This window comes from Helianthus annuus, chromosome 6 (genome assembly GCF_002127325.2).
Source record: "Helianthus annuus cultivar XRQ/B chromosome 6, HanXRQr2.0-SUNRISE, whole genome shotgun sequence".
NCBI lineage: Eukaryota > Viridiplantae > Streptophyta > Magnoliopsida > Asterales > Asteraceae > Helianthus > Helianthus annuus.
This window is the reverse complement of record NC_035438.2, coordinates 104,045,949-104,068,620: the sequence shown is the minus strand read 5'-3', so window position 1 is coordinate 104,068,620 and position 22,672 is coordinate 104,045,949. Positions and strand designations below refer to the sequence as shown.

The following is a 22,672-nucleotide window of genomic DNA, read 5'->3' as shown; positions in this document are numbered from 1 at the left end:
CGTTTAGAAGTTAAAGTCTAAAGAGGTCAACGGTGCTAGTGATTTGTCATAAACTGATATGATCCTCTGACACGAACTCAAACAAAAATATTGTCTGTAAATATTTCTTTACTGCTTTTCATTAAAGAAAAAATTCAAAAAGATTTTCAGAGTGTTTTAGCATAAACTTTGTAAAATACAAAAAGATTTTGTTTCCACTTTATTTTCGACAACCGATCATGGAAAGCTGAATTTCAAAATCTGAAGATGCTGAACATAAACAAGTTCATTAATTTGAAACTTGAATTTCAAAATGAAAATTTAAAAAAAACGATAAGTTGGATAATCAAGGTCATTAATTTGAACTTGATCATCTGTGAGGGTTACTAAATTTGATCATGCTTAAAAGTCAAATATGATAATAGACATTTATATGTTTAGAAAACTCTCACCAGTCAAATCTAAACGTTTGATTAATGATAAGATTTGATAGGAAGTTAAATGAAAGGGGGAGCAAGATTAATTGTCAAATATAAGATTCAGAGCATTATTCAAGGGGGAGCTTACAGTTTTACTTTGTTTGCTTGAATATGCAATCCGAGGCATATCTAGACTAAACTTCGCAGATTTCTAAGCTATGTCCAAGAGGGAGTCTGCGGTTGCTGATGATATCAAACCTTCAAGAAGACTCAAGAGAGAGAGAAAGACAAGACGCTACGAGATTGACTGCGGCAATATCCAAGGGGGAGTCTGTTGGTGCAGTAATGTCTATCGCCTCCGTCAATACAAGTTGTAGCTGAAACAGTTTAAATCTAGTGCTTATATTGTAATATGTAGTAAAAGGCAAGGTGGCAATTCTATAAATAATGAGTTCTCTCATTATATCCCTTGGCCTATAAATAGAGGGGTTAGTGTTAGAGATTAAGACTTTTTGCTCATTTGACATTTTGGAGAGCTAGAGATCTAGAGAGAGATTCTAGAGAGAGAAAGTGATTTAAGGTGCTGTACAATTTCGGATTTCTAATAGAATCACAGTTATATTACATCTCGTGTGTTCGATCACGTTCGTGTACAGATTCCGCACGTCACACGTTCGTTTCGCAATCGTTTTGGAGTCAAAACCGGTCCTAACAGTTTCCATGCTTTCAAGCATATCATTTTCTTTTGCAAAAATCATCACAATCAATCCACAATTAACAATAAACAACCTTTACTTACCAATTTTGCCAAAATCAAGTAATAATCTACTACTTCATGAACTTGAATATTTGTAAAAATTTGTAGGAACTTACTAGTGTTCTTAGTAAGCCTTGTTACCTTCTAAAGTGTAATTAGTTCTTAAAACTTCATTTTTAAAGAATATAGATGTTTACAACTTGTGATCATCATTTCTAAAGATACTCCTTTGTGAAATCTTTTTGTTACACAAGTGTTTCTACACTTGTTTAACCACCAAAAACAATGTTTGTTTATGTAAGAACCAAGATTTAGTAAAACTTATATTTTTAACTTGGTTTCTTTGAAAACTCATCCATAAATCTTTAGATCTATGTGACTAACAACTTACTTTGATCACTATTTTTCAAAAAGTCCATGTATTCTTTCAAGTTCATGATCTTTGTGTGGATGATCCATCATCCTACAATATTTCTACTTTCTCATCTTGCTAGATTATGTTTTTAATCATGATCTAGCAAGATCATATGATGATCTATATCATATACATGAACAAACAACATTCAACAAGTAAATCATCACATAAACAACTTAGTTTCATCATTAAACATGCTTATGTTCATGTTTACTTCTTATGTATCTTAGTGTTCTTCAAGATTATGGTTATGTTTCTCCTTTTAACCACTTAAAATAGAAGTAAACTAGTAAGATTAAGATTCTTACCACTAGCACAAGGCTAGGGATGATCAAGTGAAGAAATGAGATGGATAAAAGCAAATAAGAGAGGTTCTTGAACTTCCACAAGCTCCTAGCTTCTTTGTATGATCTCTTGCACCTTTGTATAAGCTTGGAATGGTTGAGAATGGATGAATAACGGTGGTGATGGTGGTGCTTGGGGTCGGCCGAGAGCAAGACAAGAGGGAGAGAGAGTTGTGTGTTTTTCTAGTGTGTGTGAAATGAACTCATGGTCTTGCATATTCTTTTATAAACCAAGTTCATCATTCTAACTCTTGTGTAATGTGTCATTAGAGAGGGAACAATATCCATTTTAATATTGAAATAAAATCTTAAGGTATGGGGTGAGGCATGGGCCGATTACTAGGTGAGGGGGGATGGGGTATGTAGAGTAGGTTTAATCATATAGTTAGTTTAGGGTAAAAATTCAAGTATGTAGTTAGTTACTTAGTTACTTGATATTTTATAGGGTGTTATGATGTTCAGGGACCATAACTAGTTTGGTAATGTTAAAACCGTGCTTCTAGTGTGAATTTGATGTTCCGGGTAGAGTCCAGTTGTTCGGTTGGTTACTGGTTCGTTAAAGTGCTAAACTTTGCAGTTTAGTGTGCTTTATGTACCTTTTTGTAACACTTTTGATTCCCGACACTTAGGAAAGCATTCAGGACCATTTAACCATATTTCTGCATGATATTAGATTGTTAAAATGTTGATTTTTGCTGAATTCAGCACTTTGGGTGAGTTTTAGGCACTTTCCGGCACTTAAACTATCACTTAGAAACACACTATACTAGTGTAGTACTTAGTTTCTGGCTCATTCTGTGTCTCAATGCACTGTCTGTCTATGTGCTGAGTTCTGTCAGCATTTTCCTGATTTATTAGATAATTGTGCTAACTGTACTTAATGAATCATCTGAATTAATAAGCTATCATGCAATAATGATATGACATCAAGCAATATGTGATGCACATGTATGTATATGGCAGAAATCAGAAAGCAGTTAATTGCAATTCAACACAGTCATTAATCAATAATCATGGTTAATTAATTGAACAGATACCTGAATTTTTGACAGTTGTCATAATTCTAGTGTAACTCTTGGTTCCGGGGCTCATTTTGTGTCTTAACAGCATGTCTGTCTGAGTACTGAACTCCCATCAGTACTTCTAGTTTGTCTGATCACTGCGCTAGTTTCGTTCTGTGCACTAATTCAACCATACCGGGTTGCATGTAATAATGATAAGCAATCATGCAACATGTAATGCATTTGTATGTCTATGTCAGAAATCAGAAAACCATTCATTTCATTAGTTTAATCATGCACAGTCATTAAGGTACAAATTACTATTTCTGTTGTACGGAATACATGGTTAAGTGCCAGTTGTCACAACCAGCACCACCGCCACTAACACACACCACCAACAGTTACTTCTGCCCCACCTCTGACGACCCCTACCTCCCCTTACCCTCGACAACCCTTGTCACCCTCCCACCAGCACCTACAACCCTTACCGACGATTTCTTTTTTTTTTTCCGGCAAGTCCATCACCGGAAGCTGAAGCATCACAACCGCACCTCCATTATCGCCATGGATCTCCCTATCCTCATTAACGATTCGTCAGTTTTTTTTTCAAATCCGAAACACTATGTTCTGATTCACGATTTTCCCACGATTTGATCTTTATTACAATGAAGGAATCCTATCTAAGGCAGAGGGAACAGATGTTTATGTTAACTGCCACTGTGTTTATGTTAACGGATTACAAATTCAGATTCAAATTAACATGTGATGAAGAATGAAAACATGTGATGAAGAAGGAAGAGATAGAACTGGATCTGAAACTAGTTTTGAAGAAATCATACTTGTTAACTAGACGATCGCCGGTGATGGACTCGCCAGATGCTTCAGCGAAAAGAAAAAGGGATTCTTACGGTGGGTCACACTAGGATTTGATTTTTGGCATTTTAGTGGGTCCTACTTAATTTATTAAACCATAGTTATATTTTTTAGATGTAAGTTATTGTTTTTCAAAGATAAGAGCATTTTAGTCAATTTACATTTACTTAATACCAAAACTAACCTCCATCCGCTTTAAGTACTATCCGAATAACAATTTATCAAACTACAGGAACTAAGAGTGTAATTTACAAAAGTTTGAGGATTATAGGTGAAATTTTGACGAGGCATTTTACTCCTACCCAAAAAAAAAAAAAAAAAAACCAATCGTCTCCTGTATGTTCGTTCCAACCCTAGTCTTTCCCGATTGGCTTCAATGGAGATCATCGTCATCGTATTCGTTGCTCGGTTCATCTGATTATTTCAGTTACGATTCAGGTTCTTCTTCCTTCAACTTGTTCCCTGTTTGGTATACTAGAAGTATTGGAAGAAATATATATATATATATTCAGGTTCAACTTCCTTCAACTCGCTCGCAATTGATGGCTGGCAATGGGCTGTCAAACTTAGGCCGTGTGAAGCTTACAGATCTAGTAGCTTCTGAAGGTCTTCCCTCTGACACATACAAGCTCTCCGTTTCCACTTTGTCACAATCTCTTGCTCAATATTCTGCTGCCATCATCCAGTTTCCAGCAAATGAGGCTGCTCTTCTAAGATGTTGCCTGGAATCTGCTCGACCCTACTTTAATCAAAAACCCTCATACCCATCTGCTGCTGACATTAATGATTCCCGCGAATGGTGCAAAACCTCAGGATACTCAGCAGATCCCCAAATGTGGCAAGAAAGTTATGATTACAGACCCGGAATGACTCCCAACAATGACATTGAATTCCCCCCTGCTGGATTGCTTGATGTATTCCCCCTCCTTGGAAAAGCAGCCCGTGCTATCCTCGATGCTGTCAGTTTCTATTTGAACCTGCGCAGCTGTGCCTTCACCGAGATACTTGACAGTTTCCCGTTACGAAATCGAGAAATATCATCTTCGGTTTTATCTGTTACTTGTCATGCAAGGCCCTCCTTTCACCATAACTTAGCAACACAAGAAGAAGAAGAAGACGACGTTGTTGTTATGTTCTCGGACCATGATCATCAAGTCGACAAAAGTGTATTGTCTATTATAAAATCAGACAAGGCTGGCTTTCATATTAGAGATTTTAGTGGTCGTTGGGTGCTTGTGGATGGTGATCTTGGTCCTCAAGAAGCGGTTGTCTACCCTGGACTTGCTTTGTACCATGCTACTGCTGGCTATGTTAGCCCTGCATTGCATAGAACTGATATTAGTAGTAGTGGTAACAACATGTATGGGCGGTCTTCTCTTTCTTTTAAACTCATGCCTAAATCCATGACTAGTCTTAGTTGTTCAGAGATGAGAGCTGCTGGTCATGGTGTTGAACCTCAGTTCCAGATTCCAGTATCTGTTGATGACTTCATGCAGAGATCTCATCCGTTGGATCAACTCTTCAACAGAAACAGTTTCCCAGCTTTCAGTTTTCCTACCGCCCAACAAGGTCAGTGCATAATAATACGGGAATTGTGCAATGATAAAATATAGTTTTTCACTAGACATTTAAAATTTTTGTGCAATAGTAAAATATACTTTTATTCTTAGAAAGAAGTTTGTTAACAACAGGTCCTTAGCCGATGCTATACTACTAATACAGGATCTATGAAACCGTTAATGAAGAGAAAGAAGAACAATTCTAGGCTAAAACCGTTGCCTCCTTCGAAAAGGTTACGGCTGGAAGCTCAAAGAGTTCTTAAAGAGAGAGTTCAGGACATAGCTGATAAGAAAGGCATCAAGCTCAGATTCTGCACATTGAAGGAGTGTGAGAGCCACATTCATACACTTGACAGTCCATGTGGCAACATACGACTGGAGATCGGGTGGCCCCCAGGAGTGCCGTTTGTACATCCCCATGACCTGCCTAACAAAGCAAAGATTGGATTTCTTGAAACATATGAACCTGGTTGGTCAGCCAATCATGATATGGAGCTCAGTTTGATTGAAACTGGACAGCCAAGTCAACCTGCCGATAACTGTAACCATCTGTTCTGTTGTTGACAGTACTTTATTAAATACATAAATTATAATTCAAGTTTTACATATAGTAAGGGGGGAGAGGGTGGTCATCACTCATCACTCGCTCATCACTCACAACATCCAATCAAGTTCCGCCATGTCATCAACCATTATTCCATCACTCACAACCTTTTTTAGTGGAAATGGTCATCACTCACAACACCCAACAATAAACCCTCACACCCCCTCACATGGTTCCCTTTATCAGCGTGAATTTTTTCATGGAAATTCTTTTTCACACGTTAAGATTGTATGGTGGCGGTGGTTTGTTGCATTGTATCACGCGTTGAACATCTCTATCACGGGGAAAAAGAAGACCACCCCGCCTGCCCTAAGTATAAACAACAATTATTTGATAGTGTACTGCAATTTATTTACCTTAACAATCTTTGTCACATCAAGTAATTTCAATTCTTAACAATATACTTACTTACATTCCTATAGAAACCAACCAAACAGACCCTTGTACTCAACTAATAGCTGTTGTTTTTCCACTGAACAGAGGGGTTGGCTTGTGTTGCAAGAAACGGCGCACGGTCTGAGATTAAGCTGTCCTGAAGTCACCCTCCTTTATTCGTTTACTGAACGGTAAGTTGCTTGTGTGTGTCATGTTGGGGTTGTAGTATAGATAAGAGGTGTCTGGATTTTACAGTGCATAAGTTCCTTTTTTTCCGAGTGCTTTTGGTTTTCTTTTCTTTAAACCTTTATGGTTTTTCATCTCTGCTTGCCAAAAGATATACTAGATGGTTGGGTGAATTGCTAATAGCAATATATGCAGAAACAAATTGAATCATCTCATAAAGTCAATTTCACTGCTTCATTACTTATGTATGAAAATAGCCGGGTCTTGGGTAGGCTAAGGTAACTTGCTGGTCAACCCGAACATGACTTGTTTGATAAAAAGGTTGACCCTTTAACCCATTTAAGTTTTAAAGGGTTTTTTAAAAAGTTCATATTCAGATTTTAGAAGTGTTTAGATTAAAACTTTGATTTGTAATGTCCCTCTAACTAGGCATTTTTAGAGATGAAATTATTTTTTTTTCTCTTGAACTCTTTAATAACTTGTCATTGTCAACAATTTTATTTATTATCCTTGACTATCTATCTATACTTATTTCCCAATCCTTTAATCCTTTCAATTCGGTTCATCTAATGTTGAGCTAATATTATAAATCAAAACTTGTTAATTGGGAATGAGACGAGGAACAAAAACAATAAAAAAAAACACCACTTACAAAAAGAATGTTGAGTAAATTACAAGTTTTGTAATTTATGTTTACACCAAATTGTAGGCGCTATCTTTTAGCACAAAAGTTGACAGACAATATACTTAAAGTTGAGAGGCGTGGTCCTTCAGCTCCCAGGGACTATTGACTAAATAACTTGTATTAAGCAATGTTTTAAAAACCGGTAAATACCGGCCGGTTATACCGGTATTACCGTTTTTTGATGTAAATCCGGTACGAAACACCCCGGTAAATAAGTGAAACAGGATAAGTTTTGTACCGGCGGTAAAATCCGGTATACCGGTTTGAAAGTAATACCGATACTGGCCCATGTTGTTTTAGTTTGGGTTGTTACTTATTTTTATTATATATGTTACTTATCTTACGTAATTTTTATCTATTATGATTATTCCTAACTAAAAGTTCTTATTTAATATTGTATGAAACGAAAATAGTTATCCTCTAGTTGATGAGGATGACGATACTAGTGAATTTCATATTTTATGCGATCGTGAACTTGATGTATTTAACACTCAAATGGCTTAAACATATCGTACACTTTCATTTAAAAAAGCTTGTTGGAAAATTGAATGATTTTCGATTATCTTTTGAATTATTTTTTATTATAGATTTACTTTTGGATCATCTTTTAATATGTAATCATGAATTTTTTGATTAACTTTTGAGTTGATGTTGTAATTTATGAAATTATAGAGTTAGCTAGTCAACCCGGTTGAACCGCTCGGTACAACCTGGTTCAACCGGTTGAACCATTTTTTAGCATAATCTGGTTTGATTTAAAAACCGATTTTTTAAAACATTGGTATTTAGAGACTATTTCTGTAAAAATAAAAAAAAAGTAAAGTATAGATAAAGAAAATCTCTGCACGCATCTCTCATTCTCTATACCACTTGCCGCCAACACTCACCACAACCCACCGTCACCATCTGCCACCTACCACTAAAAACCTACCACCACCACCACCACCATCGGAAACCTACCACCACCGGAAACCTACCACCACCTTCAAACCGTTGCCACCGCCATAACCCACCCCACGCCACCACCACTTGCTACGGCAACCACCCATCACCACCATTCCCGTCAACCACAACCACCACTGTACCTTTGCAACTAAAAGCCCTAGCCGCACCACCACTATACCATTCCCACACATAAGAACCACCACCATCACCACCCAATTCACCCCCCCCCCCCCTTTCTGTCAACACCATCACACACAAACAATCAAAACCACAAACCCTTCGCAATTCCAATTCTTCTTCACTAAAAACCCCACGATTGACTGTTCATATTCCAGAAAAAACCCTAATCAATTCAGTATTATTTAACCTAAACAATGCCAAATTCAAAGTTCAAATTCAATCAAATCACAATTTAACAAACAAAACCTAATCAATAAACTGAAATCAACAAATAACCGTAGCCTGGGGATTTGTGCGAGGGTCGGTCTCTGTAAACACGAACTGAACTCACTGATCCGATCATGGAGAAAATCTGATGGAGATCGTTGTCCAATGTTGCAGAAATCGGCCTAGGCGGCCGATTAATCGGCGCCTAGACGCTAGGCGGTGAGTTTTTTTTTTGGGTAAAGGGTTACCCCGGTGATTTTATATCAAAATTAAAACCAAGTAGAAAGGCTAACAAATGCCTTCTAGTTCTCTTAGTGGCATACCACTAAAGAGTATAACAAGAAAACCATACAAAACAACCAATTCTAGAATAACACACAATCTAGACTATATGGTCTTCAATCTTCAATAAGATCTTCCTTGTTCAACTTTCACTCCTCCAAAAATCTCTTCACATTGCATGTTTGCTTGTACTTGAAGGATATTAATTTCGTTCTCACCATGTGAATAATAATGTCAACAATCTTTTCCGGCGGCCTGAGCTTGTTACTAAAGAATCTCGAGTTCCTTTCATTCCAAATGGTATACGCTGTCGCTGCAACAAGCAATCTGCTACCCACCGCGTAAATAGCTTTTGACTTTGCTCTCTGAACCAGCAAACTCGTGATCTCGTCCCACGATCGTTGAACCGAGCTCATATCAACTTTGTTCCGCACACTATGCCACACTGATCTGGAATAACTACACTGAAAAAACAGATGGTCATGTGTTTCTATATCCGCATAGCACAATAAACAACACATCTGGTTCATAGAACCCGTAACTCTATGCTGCCATTGTATTATACGGTCTTGTGTCCAGAGTTTCCTCCTGAAAATAAGCCAACATAAGAATGCATGTTTTGGGATATTAAATGCCGACCACACCACGTTAGCCCAAGCTACTGGCTCTCTGCTAGTACGGATAGATTCCCAAGCCTCCCTAGACGAAAAAGGGAGTAATTTACCCTCCGAGTTCCTCCACAAGACTTTATCTTGAGCCTCCGAGAGGTTCAAAGGCCGAAGCTGAAACAAGGATGGGTACCTCGTCCTCCATTCGTCTGGCCATGCCCATACACCATTTTGAATCGCGTCCGCAACCTTAGATTTAATAGAATACCCATATCTGGCCATTTGACGAGGGGTAACAGTATTTGCAAGCGGACATTCATCACTCCATTTGTCAAACCAAAGAAAGGCGTTCTGGCCGTTGCCAACTTTACACCACAAAAACTCCCGAAAAATATGCCTGCATTTCATTAGCTTTTTCCAACCCCAAGGGGAGTTGGCTTGAATAGGAACATCCCATATACTTCGGCCACAAAGACGATAATTTCGAACCCAGTTAGTCCACAAAGACTCTCTACCCGCTATTAGACTATAAATATGATACGCCATCAAGGACTTGTTAACTTCTGAAATTCGCCGAATCCCCAATCCACCCTCGATTTTTGGAATGCAAACCTCTTTCCACGCCACTTTTGCTCTTCCTTTAGAACCATTACCATTACCCCAAAGGAACCATTTCATTTTGCATTCAAGCTCCTTTATTATACTGACCGGAATAATGAACACTGATGCCCAGTAGACATGTATAGATGAAAGCACCGAAACCACAAGTTGAAGCCTACCAGCAAACGACAGAAACCTGTTTTTCCAATCATCAATCCGTTTACTCATGCGCTCCACCAAAACCTTGCAATCTTTGACCAAAAGCCTCGATGCCAGCAAAGGAACACCAAGATACTTAATTGGAAGTTTCCCCTCATAAAAAGGCACAAGATTAGCAATCCTGGCCTTAACCGAGTTAGAAACATTACAATAAAAAATTGTGCTCTTCGCATTACTAGGGATCAGACCTGAAACTTCCTGAAACTCCTTCAATGACTTCACAATAACTTTGACCGAACTTACCTCACCCCTAGCGAAAAGGAAGAGGTCGTCGGCAAAACATAAGTTAATGATCATTTGCTTCTCACACTTGTTATGGAATCTAAAGGTTGCATCCAACATAGCAGTTTTAGCTAGAATCAGCGTTAACACCTCCATCACCATAGTAAATAGATAGGGAGACATTGGGTCTCCTTGTCGTAGACCACGTTTACCTTTAAAATAGCCATGAATATTTCCATTGATACTTAAAGAAAACGAAGATGTCGTAACGCATTCCATAATCCATGAAATAAAAAGAGACCTAAAACCAAACCCGTGAAGAATATCCCGAAGAAACCTCCAATCAACTGTATCGTAGGCTTTTTGAATATCCACTTTCATAGCACACCTAGGAGGACCAGTTGAACGATGATAGTTATGCATAAGCTCCTGCGTTAACAGAATGTTGTCAGAAATTCTCCTACCCGGAACAAATGCCGATTGATTGATGCTTATAATATCCTTTAACCCTTCAAGGATCCGACTTGTAATTATCTTACTAGTCGGCCCAATTAGGCGGTGAGTTACTGACTAATTTTAGCTAGTCGGTCCAATTAGGCGGATATGGTCAAAATCGGTCTTAGGCGGTCAAAATCGGTCTTAGGCGGTCAAAATCGGACTAATCGGGTCCATGTTTTACAGCCCATTAAACACAAAATTTGCCCATTAAACACAAAATTTGACCCATTTTTGAATCTGGCCCATTGTTTTACAGCCCAAATATTACTTATAAACCTATTTTAACATTTAATTTTAGGTATTTTAACATTTAACCCCCTCTATCTTTCACTAGTTTACATATTGTTCCTAAACTTTTAAATTTATTAATAAAAAGTATAAAGTTATCTCCTAAACTTGTAAATTTATTAATAAAAAGTATAAAGTTATCTATATATATAAAAAAATTTGTAAAATTATACTTAAAAGGTCCAATCCGATTAATCCCGATTAATCCCTAGGCGGTAGGTACCTCACCGCCCGACTAACGCCTAGCACCTTCTACAACATTGTCGTTGTCTGTGGTGTGAGGGTGGAGATCTCCGACGTAGAGGGCAGAGCGTGGGGGTTGATGGCCAGAAGAGGCGACGACGGTGGTGGTGGTGGTGGTAGGGTTGTTGAAGATCTTGTGTTCATTCATTAGTGTAATGGATGAAAGTAAATTGTGAGAGATTGTTAAAAGGAATGTGAAGTTGCAGAGTATGTATCAATGGCATATAGTCTGTAAACTTATACATAGAGACAGAGAGAAATGGATGAAAGAAAATTGTGAGAGATTGTTAAAAGGAATGTGAAGTTGCAGAGTATGTATCAAAGGCATATAGTCTGTAAACATATACATAGAGAGAGAGAGAGAGATATGGGTTTTTTATTATATACATAATCATAGGGATTGGGTAAATGAGAACCAGCTTGAGTTGTGAGAACCGTAGGAACCAATATAAGTCATTGATCAAAAGTGTTTTAATGGATAAGATTAAAAGACAATAAAATAGTTGTAAACATTGTGCTTTAATTAATGAGTTTTTGTTTTTAGTAGGATAAGCGTAAATTAGTACTTTTACCATGCTCTTCAGTGATTGGTAATTAATGTTGTAATCATTGTGCTTTAATCAATTTTGTGATTTAATTAATGTTATTTTTGAATCATTGAGGCTAGGGGGTATCGAGTTCGTCCCCACCCCGTCGAGGAACGGCGACGGCCGTCAAACCATGTCGCCCCCCACGTCCCGTCCTCAACGCCGAGATCTTGCCGTTTGCGACGAACCAATTATGGTGGGCCCCCAGTCAAATGTAGCCGTTAAAAAAATAATAAAATAAACAACCACCCACCACCACCACAAATTCGCCGCTGGTTGAGAGAGAGAGACTTTTTATGGTGGTTTTTTTCCAATCTTGCAGATCTGGTGAAAGAGATGACTTTTTATGGTGGTTTTTTTCTTGTGGAAGCACAAAGATTTTAGAGAGTGAAGAGGATGATGGAGATGAAGAAGTAGTTGTAAATTTTAGAGAGAGTGAAGAGAATGATGGAGTGACGAGGATGATGATGATGTATATGTGGGGGTTTTGACTGTCTATTTCTATAATGGAAAATATTTGTTTATTTATATGTTTATTATTGTTTTTTTTTTGTTGGTGGAGTACATTTGTTAAATGAAAATATTATTTATAAGTTTAATTTTTTTTAAGTTTATCTTTTTTTTTTTAAGTTTATGTAATGTGTTTTTAAAATTAATAAAAATATTTTGTTAGTTTATTTGTTAAATGTTAAAAAAAAAGTAGAAGATTAAAAAAAACATAAAAGTGGTGGGGAGGACTATGACTATGACCATCCTCCATACCCTCTAGTTTTGTGGGATGGACCATCCTTGGGAGGACTATGACGTGGCGCCTACGTGGCGGATCATCCTCCCTTGGAGGACCATCACCATACCCTCTAGTCTGATAAGAAAATTTTACAATAAATCACAAAAAATTAATGTGATTTAGTTTTGTACTGTATTGTATTGTTTTTTTATGCTCCTTGCTTAGCATGAGAATTCAAGAAATTTGAACTCAAATTTCAACTATGTCCAATAATAAATTACAAATAATATTGTCGGTAAATCACCAAAAAAGTAAACTAAAAATAAATTGTACAATAAACATAAATACATAAAGCGAAGTCGTCGTTTTCCGTTTCTTGTAAATGATAGTTTGCACCTCCATCATCGTCTGAGATCTGCACGGACACAACACAAAAGTTGTAAAAATCGCAAACTATTAAAAAAATTATTTTTTTACACTTTACGCTAAAAAAGATTTTTAAAGCTTTACGCTACACGTACAACTATACACTAAAACTTTTTTACATCCATGTACAAAGATTTTTTTTATATCGAGTTTTTCGAAAATCTGTGACAACCCGTAAAAATTTTTTTACACCAAATGTAAATTACGGTACACGTAAAAAACTATACGCTAACAGTTTTTCACATTCATGTAAACTTTTTTTTTTAAATCAATTGTTTAAAATTAAAAAAAAACCTTTTAACCCACGCGTAAAAGCTATATTAAAAGTCTACGTTAACCGTAAATATACGTATTCTCGAAGTTTTTTTTTTATTTAGAGTTTGGCGGAAACCTGTAACCACTCGTAAAAAACTTTTAACACCAAAGTGTTAGAATTAAAAATAATATACAAGCCTTTAAAAAAAAGATTTTTAAAGCTTTACGCTACATGTAAAACTATACACTAAAACTTTTTTACATCCATGTAAAAAGTTTTTTTTTATGTAGAGTTTTTCGGAAACCTATGACCACCCGTAAAAAAACTTTTTACACCCAAGGTAAAATTTAAAAAAAAATTTACAAGCATTTAAGCAAACCCCCTAAAAATAAGTTTATTAAACCTTTACGCTACACGTAAAAAAGTGTACGCTAACACCAAAATAAAATGACAACCAAAATTTTTTACCTTGGGTCCCATTGTGACCTTTACAGCTTTAGCAAGTTGGTAGCTTTAGTGCAAAGGTGAAACCAAATACATCATAGGCGTAGTTGATGAACTCTAACACACTCTTCACTTCCTCTTTTATCTATAAAAAGTAAATTAAAATTAAACAATGCAAGAAAGAAGCCTTGGACGACAAGTATTAGCTGATCGAATATATTCCATCTTACCTGTGATTCTCTACAAAAATATGATTGTCTACAAAAATATGAGCATCATCCTAAGACAAGAAAACACACACGATTAGATTGTAAGAATAACAAAATGATAAAAAAAATACTACTGCATTACCTGCTGAAATCTTCTAACACGGGTCAAACCAGTCAAGCACCACTGGCTTCATTACGATGCAAAACTCCATAGTCAGCTATACGAAGTGGAAGTTTTGTAAAATGAAAATCATGAGAGTTGTTGTAATAGCTGCCTTATAGTTTTAACAACAGTATTAAATAAAACTAACCCCTGTAAGAACGAACTTTGTTATCAAATATCAAACAATGTCCTGGACAATTCATTGGCTTAAGACCAAACTCTTTTTTTTTCTATCTGCATAAATATAACATGCAACAAGATTATTTTTTATTATTTTTTAAATATAACATGTATGAAAATTACTTACATCAAATACAAACATGTTCTCCTTGTAATTGGCAGCATGGCCTGAGGTTTCCCAGAGTTGCATGTTGTACATATTTGGGGTGGTAACCTCCAGATAACCTCGTTTACGGTACTCTGTTCGGATAAATGCCATTAATTTCTCGGTTATTCGAGTACCATGGTGAAGAAAGAAGCAGCTTCCTGGGCTGAAACGTAGCATATAAATCTTTAGTCGCTTTTGGTCAGGATAAGATATCCCGTAAACTCTTTGTAAGCTTTCACGATCTTTGTTTCCCCTCCAGTAAGCCGCTGATGTCACACCCCAACCGATGGCAGAAACATCGGGGGTGAGACACTGAGCGAAATAGATTGTCCAACAGAATCCATAACACTATTAGTGACAATATATTTAACGTTCATGTGCCATACCATAAACATATAAAGCATAAATAGTTATTACAGACATTGTTTTCAAAGACAAATAATTGTTCCGATAACTCAAATTTTATTGAATGACGTTTCTAGACCGCCTACTTCGTTCATCAAGCAAAGTATAGCATAGCATCCTAAACACCTGTCACATACGTTAAAATAAAGTCAATACACATAGTGTAAAGGTGAGTACACAAGTTTAATAGCATATAGTATAGCGAAAGCGATTTACGCATAACTAGCATGTAACACGTAGACATGTGAAGCACATAAGCTATCGACAATGACATATGCACAGACATGACTGCGAGTTGTAGAATGCGCAACACATTATCACCAATGTGACCATGTGAAGTAAAACCCTTAACAACCCCTGTCCATGACAGGTGCTGTCCAAACTATAGTACTATCGTTGCTAAGGTGTCAGGCAACAATCACTGTGTAAAAATAACATACAAGCATTCATCGAAAACATGTATAACAAGCGAGAGCGGTTAGCCTATAAAAGTGTTGCGTTGTGTGTTGATGTGATTTGATAACGTATGTAACCCCTAAAAGTGCGTTAAGCAAAAAGGGATCGAGTATACTCACTGTCAGTGTTTAGTAAATAAACACGATCTTGGATTGAAGGGAGCGCGCGAGAGATTAGCCTAATCAGATAACGATAGTGTAAGCATTGAACAGCGTATAACGGTGCGTCGAGTGAGATGAGTGATCGGATGGTGGTTCGATCAGATGACCATCCGAACGGATGGTCATTCGATTGAGGAAGTGTGTTGTAAAATGTTTTGGACTTTTGAAGTTTTCGTTGTAGTATAAATAAAGTCATTCGATCAGATGGTCATCCGGACGGATGGCCGTTTGATCGGATGGCTATTCGATTGAAAGGCTGATATTCTTTGAAGTTTTGAAAATTTGTTTAAGCAAGTTCAACACTTTTGAAGTTCAACACCTGGTCGAATAGTCGTTCGATCGGATCCGATCGGACGGCTATTCGATCGGTGATTCGATGTTTTGCAAATTTTGTAAAATCAGCTAAGTTGATAAGTTTTGCAGTTTAACCGAGACGGCGTGATGACGTGTCAACAACGGAAATCACATCAAGTCCAACTCATTCGATCGGACGGGAATCACCCCGTTCGATCAAACTCAAGTGTTCTTGACGGAGTTTCATGTTTAACCCGTGAATCGGTCGTCTCTTCGGTAGAAATCCGTTCTCAGATCGGTTCTCCACTAGAGAATGAGTAGAGAGACTGAACAAGTCCAGATTCTAACAGTTTTTGAGTGAAAAGTGAAAGATGTTGAAGAAAAATTTGAAAACAGTGAAAAGTGTTTAGATCTTGTTGAAATCAGTGTAAAAACATGTAGAAATCCTTTAGATCCGAACCGTTCTTGAAGAGATGAGGTCATTCAACAGTGTTCATCGGAACCCGGGATGACGTCGCCTTAGAACAACCTAAATCCGGTGATTTCACAGTGAAAATGTAAGATTTGTTGGTGAAAATGATGTGAAAGTGTGTAATAAAGATGGAAGTACATGATTTAGGAAGAAAACTTACAAGAATCATGAGGAATCGAGGGAAAAGAGCTTGAGAGTGCGTGGGTCGGACGGAGCTGTCACATCCATTAACAGTTGATGTGACAGGGGGATATTTATTGTAATATACGAAATTTCTAGACCCTAAAATAATTAATGCTATAAGTATTACAAAAGGTTTATATACATCTAAAACATTTATTGTAAAAACATAATTGTTACAAAAAAATGATATCGTACCATTATATGGGTACAAATACATAATCAATTTTATATCTTAAGCTTAAAAAAAATGTCTTGCAAATTGGTTCCATAACAACTACAACTGAAATATACAATAATATTTTAAACAAAATTTTGAATGAAACAAATGCATGAATAAAGTCAATTATATAGTTACCATCTTCATCTCTTTCCAAATCTCCGATTCAATCATCATCGCATTCCCTTTTCGTATTCAATCACTGAATCACTTGTGATCTTTTCTAAACTTGTGGGCTCAATCACAATATTAACCATTCTACAAACCTGTAGGAGCATAATCAAATTTTAAATCAATCCAAAATCACAATTGTTACGCTAACGAGAAGTCGTTGTTTAGTCCCCCAGCACCAAAACTACACCACATTACAGCAACCTCTGCAGCCGTCGGCCACTGTGGAACACGGAGAATTGTCGGAGGAGCCTACCGGTCTCGGATTTCTGTCGACTAGCCCTTGAAGTGTTTGAACCATCCCCTTCAAGCACACGTTCCTGTCCATGCCCGATTGTTACGCAAGCCGCCGTACATTGCTTTGATACCCATCTCGCTTGACGACTGCGGTAACCATTTTAAACATTTCGCTAGTTGTATTGTTTTACTGTCCATAAGTTATCTAAACTAAAGCATCTACATCCACTGTAAACTTCTTTTGGGTAACCAAACATAGATGAAGTGGTCCATAAGATAAGAAAATCATCTTCTGTCATTTCAATCTTGGATGACTAGTTCTACTTTCTTAATTTGAAACCAGCAAATTTAGAATGTTAAATGATCATGCTTTTGAACCGTTCTCGATCACCGGAGATGATAACTGGTCCGTGACTGTCTCTTCCATGCAAATTAAGAGTAGTCCATTTAAATGTTTATTATTGTGTTTGGAATAATAATAATAATAATAATAATAATAATAATAATAATAATAATAATAATAATAATTTGACACCTACTGTTGATCTTAAATATATATCTATATATATATTATATATATAAGACTAAATCCATATATATGTATATATTTATATTTTTTGTAATATAAGGTTAAAACCAAAACTCTTCTGAATGTTCAAAAAAAGAAAATCTTTTTTTAAAGGTTTCAAAAATGATTTGAAGGTCCTTGACATTTGTATTAATGTATGAAGTATTTAAAGATTTATTATGGAGACATGAGTTTCTTGCTGTGATCCATTCTCTCAACATTTCAATAATACTATGATTATTTTATTTCTGTATATATATATATATATATATATATATATATATATATATATATCCACACATAGTTTCACGTACACACTTAGTATAATGGTTTCCAAAGAATTTTAATCCCAACTCATATATTTTAGGTCACCATATTATTCAAGAGAGACGCTAGTGTCACATTAGTTGGAAGCTACGGTTATTGTTATTTGCAACTTAAGGTACGGATTTTGTGGTCTCTTGCTTTTAGCATAATATTGTTTCATAGTGCACGGATATTCGGTCCGTCACTCGTAGCGTAAAGTGCTTACTCGATTTATAATATGGTAGTATCCATCGTTGCCGTTCTATGATTTATTGTTACACATCTCATATTGAATTATTGCCTTTAATACGCATGCGATAGGTTACATTTTTTTTTACTCATTGTCGCATGTTCCCACAAGTTTTTATTATTCGTTATTGATTATTGGCTAGATGTGATATAGCCTTAGTGTATCCTTAGTGTATTTGCATTGACTTGAGTGAATCGTTTTATTGACCTCAATACCCGAGCATAACCACCTATGGGGACATAGGGCGTCATCATAGGCACAGTTGACATGCACCATCCGTGGCGGTGCGAAAGGCCCACGGCGTCTCTATATTGTATTGTGTGCTAAGTGATTGCACTTATTGATTATTGAGAGGCGTATGGATCGATCCTAGGAGTGTAAGTGTAAGTGTTAGTGGTAGTGGGATAGGTGTGAGTGCCCACACCCCCTCTACGTAATGGTGCATTGGAACTGCAGCTAATGTACAAAGTGTTAATGTTATTGTTAGTGGCTCACATGGGTATTTCTAATATACATTTATGGTATTCATCAGTGATCATTCAGCGTATTGTATTGTTTGCATCGTTAAAGTGTTTAGTGTATTGCTTCTATCATTTATGTGTTAGTGCTATTGTTTCTCCGTTACTGGGCAATTTTTTTGGCTCAACCGTTTCTTTTTGTGTTGTTTTCTTTTATTATGTCTTAAACAGGTACTCAGGGAAACCGGGGAAATGTGTGAAGAGTGATAATAAAAAAAAATCTAGAGTTGGAACAAGGAGTTCGATAAAACTTTATATTCAATAAATTTAGACACTTATGTTTTTTTTCTGTTGAGACCGTTATGCCATTTTGGGGATTTTTGTTTTTAAACCTATGGAATTTATGTTTTAACTAAGTTATTAATTGTCTCTGATTACCGAATTGTGTAACACGTCAGCCCTAATCGGGGCGGGGTGTTACAGTTATGGTATCAGAGCATAGGCTCTATCCTGTAGAAAACTTTAACTAAATAATTAAGACATGTGAGGATTGGGTAGACATTGGGTTAGGTATCTCGTTATGCGATAAGTCCTTATTGTTTGTTTTATCTAAATTCTTAATGTGTTTTTTTTTAGATGCCTCCTCGTCGTGAGACACGCAACTCTGGTCGTCGTAATGGTGGTGGACCAAATGAGCCTGATCCAAATATCGTAGCTGCTATCACTCAGGCCTTTACTGCTATGTTGCCTGCACTTGTTCAGGCCGTACGTGGTCCTGATCCGAATCCTAATCCAAACCCTAACCCCAATCCTAATCCGAACCCTAACCCTAATCCTAATCCGAACCCTAACCCCAATCCTAATCCGAACCCTAATCCCAACCCAAATCCAAACCCAAACGATGCAATTGGGGATTGGCTAGATAAGTTCATAAAACAGAAACCGAGATCTTTCACAAAGGCAACCACTCCAATTGTAGCAAGGGATTGGATTGCTCATATCGAGAAAATATTTCGGGCGTTAGGAGTTGGCGATGAACTTAAATCGAGATTAGCATCGTATAAACTAGAAGAAGATGCACAAACTTGGTGGGAAGGTGTATTGGAGGAAAGAGGAGGAGACCCATTTGTGGAGAATTTACCTTGGGCAGATTTTCGTACTATTTTCTTCGAGAAATATTTTAACAGCGTGGATAAGAGTTCTTACACACGAGAGTATCACAATATCCGTCAGAGGAATGACGAACCACTTTCTGACTTCACTGATCGATTTTATCGACTAGTTGGATTTCTTGGGTCAGCTGCTGGAACACCAGAGGAACAAGCAGAGAAATATCAATGGGCAGTTTGTGATCGGATTCGTAGAGCAATCATTCAGTCAGCGTTCCCCACTGTTGCAGAGGCCGCTAAGGCTGCCAAAAAGGTTGATATGGAGAACAAAGAATTTTTGGGTGGTTCCAATAATAGTAGGAAGAGAAACAGAGACGAATATCGCACTCCGTTCACTAGTGAGTCGTCTCAAGCACCTACTCGAAATAATCAAAACAATATGGGGAATAGGTCATCAGGGAAGAATACTAGACCATGGCATGGAAGGAACCAAAATCAGGGTCAGATCAAACCCTACCAGCCACCAACCCAAGCTCAACCCGTAAACCAGAGGGGTAACTCAAACCCTACCCAGCTTCCAGTGTGTAACCATTGCAACAAGCGTCACCCAGGCGTCTGTCGTCGACTTACTGGGGCTTGCCTTAAGTGTGGAGATATGGGGCATAAGATTAGTGAGTGCCCAAAGGCTGGTAACCGACCAACTGATACCACTAAGGGAGCTACGGTGCCACCTACTACTGGAGGGCGTGTTTTCTCATTGACTGCAGGGGAAGCTGCTAATGCTCCAGGTACCGTCTCTGATAAATGTTCCTTTTATTATTATCATTTTGCTTGCTTAGTTATTTATTGGTCTTCATACAATCGTTTGTGTCTTATTGTTTATGGATTCACTAGGTACCGTTTCGGGTAGTATTTATTTGGGTGAGCGTGACTTGTATGTGTTATTTGATACTGGGGCAACCCACTCGATTGTCTCACAACTAATTACCCGACATCTTAAAATTCTACCTTCCCCATTGGATCAAGCTTTAGTTATTTCTACACCAATGGGAAATCCTTCAGTTATTACTCACGTCTATAAAGATTGCCCGCTTGTGATTGGAAATGTTATTCGTATAGCGAATCTTTATCCCATGCAAATGGGAGATTTTGATGTCATACTAGGCATGGATTGGTTATCCACGCATCACGCTACCATCGATTGTCACTCCAAACGAGTCATTTTTGGTGATATTCTGAATCCTGAATGTATCTATCAAGGATCTCAACCTCGAAAATCCATTAAAATCATCTCTGCTCTTAAAGCTCAAAAACTTATATCCCATGGATGCGTGGGATTCTTAGCTGCTATTAAAGATACCTCAGTGGATACACCACGTGTCGAAGACGTTCCCATTGTTCGAGACTTCTCTGATGTCTTTCCAGAAGAATTGCCAGGGATACCACCTGAACGGGAAGTAGAGTTCACTATTGATTTGATTCCCGGAGCTGAACCTATTTCTAAAGCACCCTATCGTATGGCCCCATTGGAGTTGAAGGAATTGAAAGAATAGCTGCAAGAACTTTTGGAACTTAGATTCATTAGACCTAGTGTTTCACCTTGGGGAGCACCGGTTTTGTTTGTGAAAAAGAAGGATGGTAGCATGCGTTTATGCATCGACTACAGGGAGTTGAATAAGATCACCATTCGTAATCGCTACCCCTTACCACGTATCGATAACCTTTTTGACCAACTCCAAGGAGCGAAGTTTTTCTCGACGATTGATCTTAGATCAGGGTACCATCAGTTGAGGGTCCGAGATCAAGATGTTCCTAAGACAGCGTTTCGTACCCGGTACGGTCACTATGAGTTTCTAGTCATGCCTTTTGGTTTGACAAATGCTCCTGCTGTTTTCATGGATCTTATGAACCGAGTATTTCATGAGTACTTGGATCGGTTCGTGATCGTATTCATCGATGACATCTTGGTGTTTTCTAAAAGTAGAGGAGAGCATGAGGACCATCTTCGCACTATTCTAGGAACTTTACGCCAAGAGAAGCTATACGCAAAATTTTCTAAGTGCGACTTTTGGCTTGAACAAGTGGCGTTTCTAGGTCACATTGTATCAGCGGAAGGTATCACAATGGATCCATCAAAGGTGGAAGCTATCACTAAATGGCCCAGACCAACGTCAGTTACCGAAGTTCGAAGTTTTCTTGGTCTAGCGGGTTATTACCGACGTTTCATAGAGGGATTTTCTATTTTGGCCTTACCTCTCACTCAACTCTTGAGGAAAGGGGTAAAATTTACTTGGAACGATGATCGAGAAAAGAGTTTTGAGGCATTGAAGCAGAAGTTAGTATCTGCTCCTATTCTTACTCTACCTTCTGGTGCAGGCGGATTCGATATATACAGTGATGCATCGAAGAAAGGGCTTGGTTGTGTTCTCATGCAGCATGGAAAGGTTATTGCTTATGCCTCGCGTCAGCTTAAACCCTACGAGGTGAATTATCCAACGCATGATCTAGAGTTAGCGGCAGTCGTTTTTGCACTTAAGATTTGGAGGCATTATTTATATGGGGAGACATGTAACAAATTCACCGACCATAAGAGCCTCAAGTATATTTTCACTCAGAAGGAGCTTAACATGAGGCAGAGAAGATGGTTAGAGCTTCTCAAGGATTATGATGCCAACATTCAGTACCACCCAGGTAAAGCAAATGTTGTTGCAGATGCACTAAGTAGGAAGAATTCTGGGGGTTTGGCATGCTTGACT

The 22,672-nt window shown here is 37.6% G+C and overlaps 2 protein-coding genes across 5 annotated transcripts; one reads left to right on the top strand and one right to left on the bottom strand.

Annotated features, from left to right (window-relative positions):
* The first annotated feature begins 4,091 nt into the window (after positions 1-4,091).
* LOC110865832 lies at positions 4,092-12,610 on the top strand. Of its 4 annotated transcripts, none has more exons than XR_002551006.2 (4): positions 4,095-5,357; positions 5,511-5,888; positions 6,432-6,517; positions 12,399-12,610. XR_002551006.2 is itself a non-coding variant. In XM_022115158.2 (3 exons), coding segments are annotated over exons 1-3 (1,611 nt in total). In that variant the 5' UTR covers positions 4,092-4,126; the 3' UTR covers positions 6,434-6,749. The 4 variants fall into 4 exon arrangements, 1 of the variants encoding a protein (XP_021970850.1); XR_002551007.2 differs by lacking the exon at positions 12,399-12,610 and adding an exon at positions 12,157-12,366; XR_004861000.1 differs by lacking the exon at positions 12,399-12,610 and adding an exon at positions 7,222-7,514.
* LOC110944993 lies at positions 7,990-14,740 on the bottom strand. Its single transcript, XM_022186633.1, has 5 exons — positions 14,609-14,740; positions 14,024-14,074; positions 9,030-10,889; positions 8,175-8,378; positions 7,990-7,995 (listed from the first exon to the last, which is right to left on the bottom strand). The coding sequence occupies exons 1-5, from the start codon at positions 14,738-14,740 to the stop codon at positions 7,990-7,992; spliced, it is 2,253 nt and encodes a 750-aa protein (XP_022042325.1).
* Between the last annotated feature and the right edge of the window lie 7,932 nt (positions 14,741-22,672).

Coding starts and splice junctions, on each gene's coding strand:
- LOC110944993 (XM_022186633.1), bottom strand. CDS start 14,740: ATGGCATTTATCCGAACAGAGTACCGTAAACGAGGTTATCTGGAGGTT. Junction 10,890..14,023: donor TCATCAACTACGCCTATGAT/GTATTTGGTTTC, acceptor CTGTTAACGCAG/GAGCTTATGCATAACTATCA. Junction 8,379..9,029: donor TTGACATTATTATTCACATG/GTGAGAACGAAA, acceptor TGGTGTTGACAG/AAAGGGGGGGGGGGGGTGAA.
- LOC110865832 (XM_022115158.2), top strand. CDS start 4,127: ATGTTCGTTCCAACCCTAGTCTTTCCCGATTGGCTTCAATGGAGATCA. Junction 5,358..5,510: donor TTTTCCTACCGCCCAACAAG/GTCAGTGCATAA, acceptor CTACTAATACAG/GATCTATGAAACCGTTAATG.